This window comes from Benincasa hispida, unplaced genomic scaffold, assembly GCF_027475165.1.
Source record: "Benincasa hispida cultivar pf3 unplaced genomic scaffold, pf3_genome.v1.1 HicScf152, whole genome shotgun sequence".
Taxonomy (NCBI): domain Eukaryota; kingdom Viridiplantae; phylum Streptophyta; class Magnoliopsida; order Cucurbitales; family Cucurbitaceae; genus Benincasa; species Benincasa hispida.
This window is the reverse complement of record NW_028325876.1, coordinates 10,201-13,561: the sequence shown is the minus strand read 5'-3', so window position 1 is coordinate 13,561 and position 3,361 is coordinate 10,201. Positions and strand designations below refer to the sequence as shown.

Here is a 3,361-nt window from a genome sequence, read left to right as displayed (position 1 = left end):
TTCTTTTCTACAATTGTTTGCATATTTCTTAGGTAAAGAGTTGAATTCTAATATTAATAGACATACTAAAAATAATACATGGCTAACCAACAAATATTCTCAAATAATTACTAAATTTTGTTTCGTATCATTATTGTCTCTCTTTACTCCCAAAACAAGACGAGATATACCTCAAAATGAGATTAATTTAAAATATCAGTCATTCTCATTTTTTAATAATATGTTTATAAGATTTCAAATATGTTCTATGGTTCAAATACCCATTATTATTCCTAAAAAAAATATACCCATTATTATTTAAAAAGAATATTCCTTAAATTCCAAGAATAAGCCAAAAGAGAATAATTATCCAAAATATTGCCACCCTCATGTACTCACGTTTCACCATCTTCTATAATTGCATGCATGCGAGACCATTGTGGGAGTTACAATAATAATAATAATAATAATAATAATAATAATAAAAACATTTATAATTTTATTAAAATAAACCTAGTTCATACATTCGAAGCCGTTCTATTCTTCCATTCCAAATATTATAAAAAAATTGCGCGAGATTGAAAATCGAATTTTCGAATTCACTAAATAAGTATATATCAATAATATATGAAAAATCAGATATTTAAATTCTTATAAAAAGAGACAATTTAAACTTCACTCAATTAACTTATACAAACTTGATACAGAATTATCTGGACAAATACTAAAATAGTGATCATTAGCCATGATGATCATATATTTTTTTTTTAATCTCTAAAAAATGCTTAAGTAGACTACTAAAATATTTCAATTAATCCACACTTAAAAATGAGAACTAGATTTTAACTACTCATAAGAAACTAACACATTATTCTATTTTCTTTAGACACTAGATCATAATTCATACCATCATAATATTTTTATATAGAGAGAGAGAAAGAGAGAGAGAAAATTGGAGTAACTCCCAAATTCCTTACTTAGAAGATCATCTTTAACGTCTTCACCTTCATTATTCTGATTCTCATTTCCATTTCCATGTTGAATTTTATTTCCATTTCCATTTCCATTGTTGCAGCTTATTTCACTTTCAAACAATACTTGAAGCAACATCTCTGCATCATCATTCACATCAATCCTTACACCACCACTGTCACCGTAGTAGCAGACATCGGAATATAGACTCCTCATAGGGTCTCCACCATTGACGTCACCACCGATTCCAAAATCCGCTTGGTGAGTGAAATCCATATGACTAACAGTAGCCTCAACACCAACGCCATTAATGTCGTTCACAAGCTTCTCAATCTCACACATTCCAGAATTGTCATTTACCCCAAAATTCCACTCCGATAACAAAATGTTCTCATCGCCATCTCCTTCAACAATAATCGTTTCCATTCCGCCTAATTCGCTGATTCCCACCATCAAATTTTCTCCATTCATCAAATCGCCCATATTCACTTCCGATTGAACAAACCCTAACTCCCCTGCCATATTGCTACTATTTCCCCCAATTTTATCATTCTAATTCATCACCATATCAATAAACCATTGATCCATCAAATTCCTTCCATTATCAACAAGATCCATCTCATTGCTCCCTATTTCAAGCAGATGAGAGTTAGAAGGAACAAATTCAGTAGGAGGAGGAGGAAGACGATGAACCTGTTGATGATACTCGATTCGTTTTTGGCAGTCTCTTATTCTCTCTCCGACCATCCAGAACAATGCGAGTAATTCCCCATTGGTGAGTTGGGAAATATGATGACCTTGATGCAATTGATGCATGAGAAGATCGAGTTCGAGTTCTTGATTCTTCTTGATGAGTTTCTTTAGCATATCTTGAGCTTTGGTGGTACATTCCTTGAGATATGTCTTTTGATTCGTCATTTTCTTCTGGCGTTCGACTTCCGGAAGGTTGAGAAAGTGATGGTAGAGGTGTTGAGCGACGGAGAGAGATGGCCAGATGACGGGATGGTCCTCGTCGGGGCCATTAACGACAGCAAAGGCGAAAACGCCGCAGAGAATGGTGAGTTCACTTACTTTCTTTAACAATCCGAGCCTTCGTTTCTTGAAACTGGCTTTTCTTGCATTATCGCTTGCAATCCAAACCAACTTCACTTTCTTCCTCGTCATCGAGGCTCTCTCTGTCTTTCTTGTTCTTCTTGTTCTTTCTGGACTCTGATTTTAAGGTGCAACAATGGAGTTTATTTATAAGCCTTGGGGTTAAACTTTTTATTTTTATTTTTCTTTTTCTATGTTTTTTTATTCTCTTGGTAAACGAATTACTAGGGGCATTTTTGTCCTTTAGTAACTAGTGGTAATTAAAGATGAAAAATACCCCACTGCATCCTGCATTCCACCTATCTTTCTGACCCAATAGTCCAATCACAGTTTACCATATGATTAGAAAAGTTGTATCAGTATGAAAATTACTCAGATATATCTGGGTCTATATCTATCTTTGTGCATCCACCAAATTATCTTATCATAATTTGTTACGTGATAAATTCTTTTTATATCTTTATTTAAATATTTTAATTCTTATTGTGTGTGATGAAAGTAAGATGCATAGAAATAGGATACATCCAAATATTAATCACCAAGTATTGCTCATTATATTTTATTTCATGAAAAGTCATATTTAGGTTCAATGGATTGCATTTATCCTATTGCATCATTCCAAAATCACATAACAAAAAAAAAAAAAATCAAAAATATATTTTGGGAAAAAAAGTATGTCACATCACAAACCGATGAATTATACAAAAATGTATACATCCTAAACCACATCCTTTTTATTAGTCTTACTTCACCATAGAAAATAAATAATTCAATATAGATATATGAGTAATATTTGAGTGAGTTGTATATTTATTATTCCAAAAATATATATTTATATATTATATTAGGTGTGAAATGGGAATTACATGTAACCGTTTGAATTGATATTTGAGATGAACTGTTGCTTTTTCTTTTCTTTGTTTTTATGTGAAAAATTTATTATTATTTTTAATTTTTATTTTTATAATCTATTATTACATTTTCGTTTTCTCTTTTTGTTTTGTTCTTATTGCTATAAATCTTTTATAATTTTAAGGCTATGAGTACCAAAGGTTAAAATATCTTCTCTTTTTTAGTGATGAAATGTACTGAGATTTGGGCGGATACCTTCTCAAATGTCCTTCGGTATCGCATTTTAAGTAAAACTAGTCATTAACATTTAGTTGAACACTAAGGCTTAGTGCTCAAATCATCATACTAGTTCATCATAAAAAATGGAGTTACTTAAACATGCTGAAAGTATTTGGACAAAATAACATATTTAAATCATATCAATTCCATGGAAAACATGCTTTACTTAGCATGAGAAACAGTTTCA

The 3,361-nt window shown here is 31.3% G+C and overlaps 1 protein-coding gene across 1 annotated transcript; it reads right to left on the bottom strand.

The window, feature by feature from the left end:
- Positions 1 to 1,503: 1,503 nt before the first annotated feature.
- Positions 1,504 to 2,115, bottom strand: LOC150031015 (agamous-like MADS-box protein AGL80). The gene has a single exon (XM_090309353.1). It carries the CDS (start codon positions 2,113 to 2,115, stop codon positions 1,504 to 1,506), a length of 612 nt encoding a protein of 203 aa, XP_090165479.1.
- Between the last annotated feature and the right edge of the window lie 1,246 nt (positions 2,116 to 3,361).

Coding starts and splice junctions, on each gene's coding strand:
- LOC150031015 (XM_090309353.1), bottom strand. CDS start 2,115: ATGACGAGGAAGAAAGTGAAGTTGGTTTGGATTGCAAGCGATAATGCA.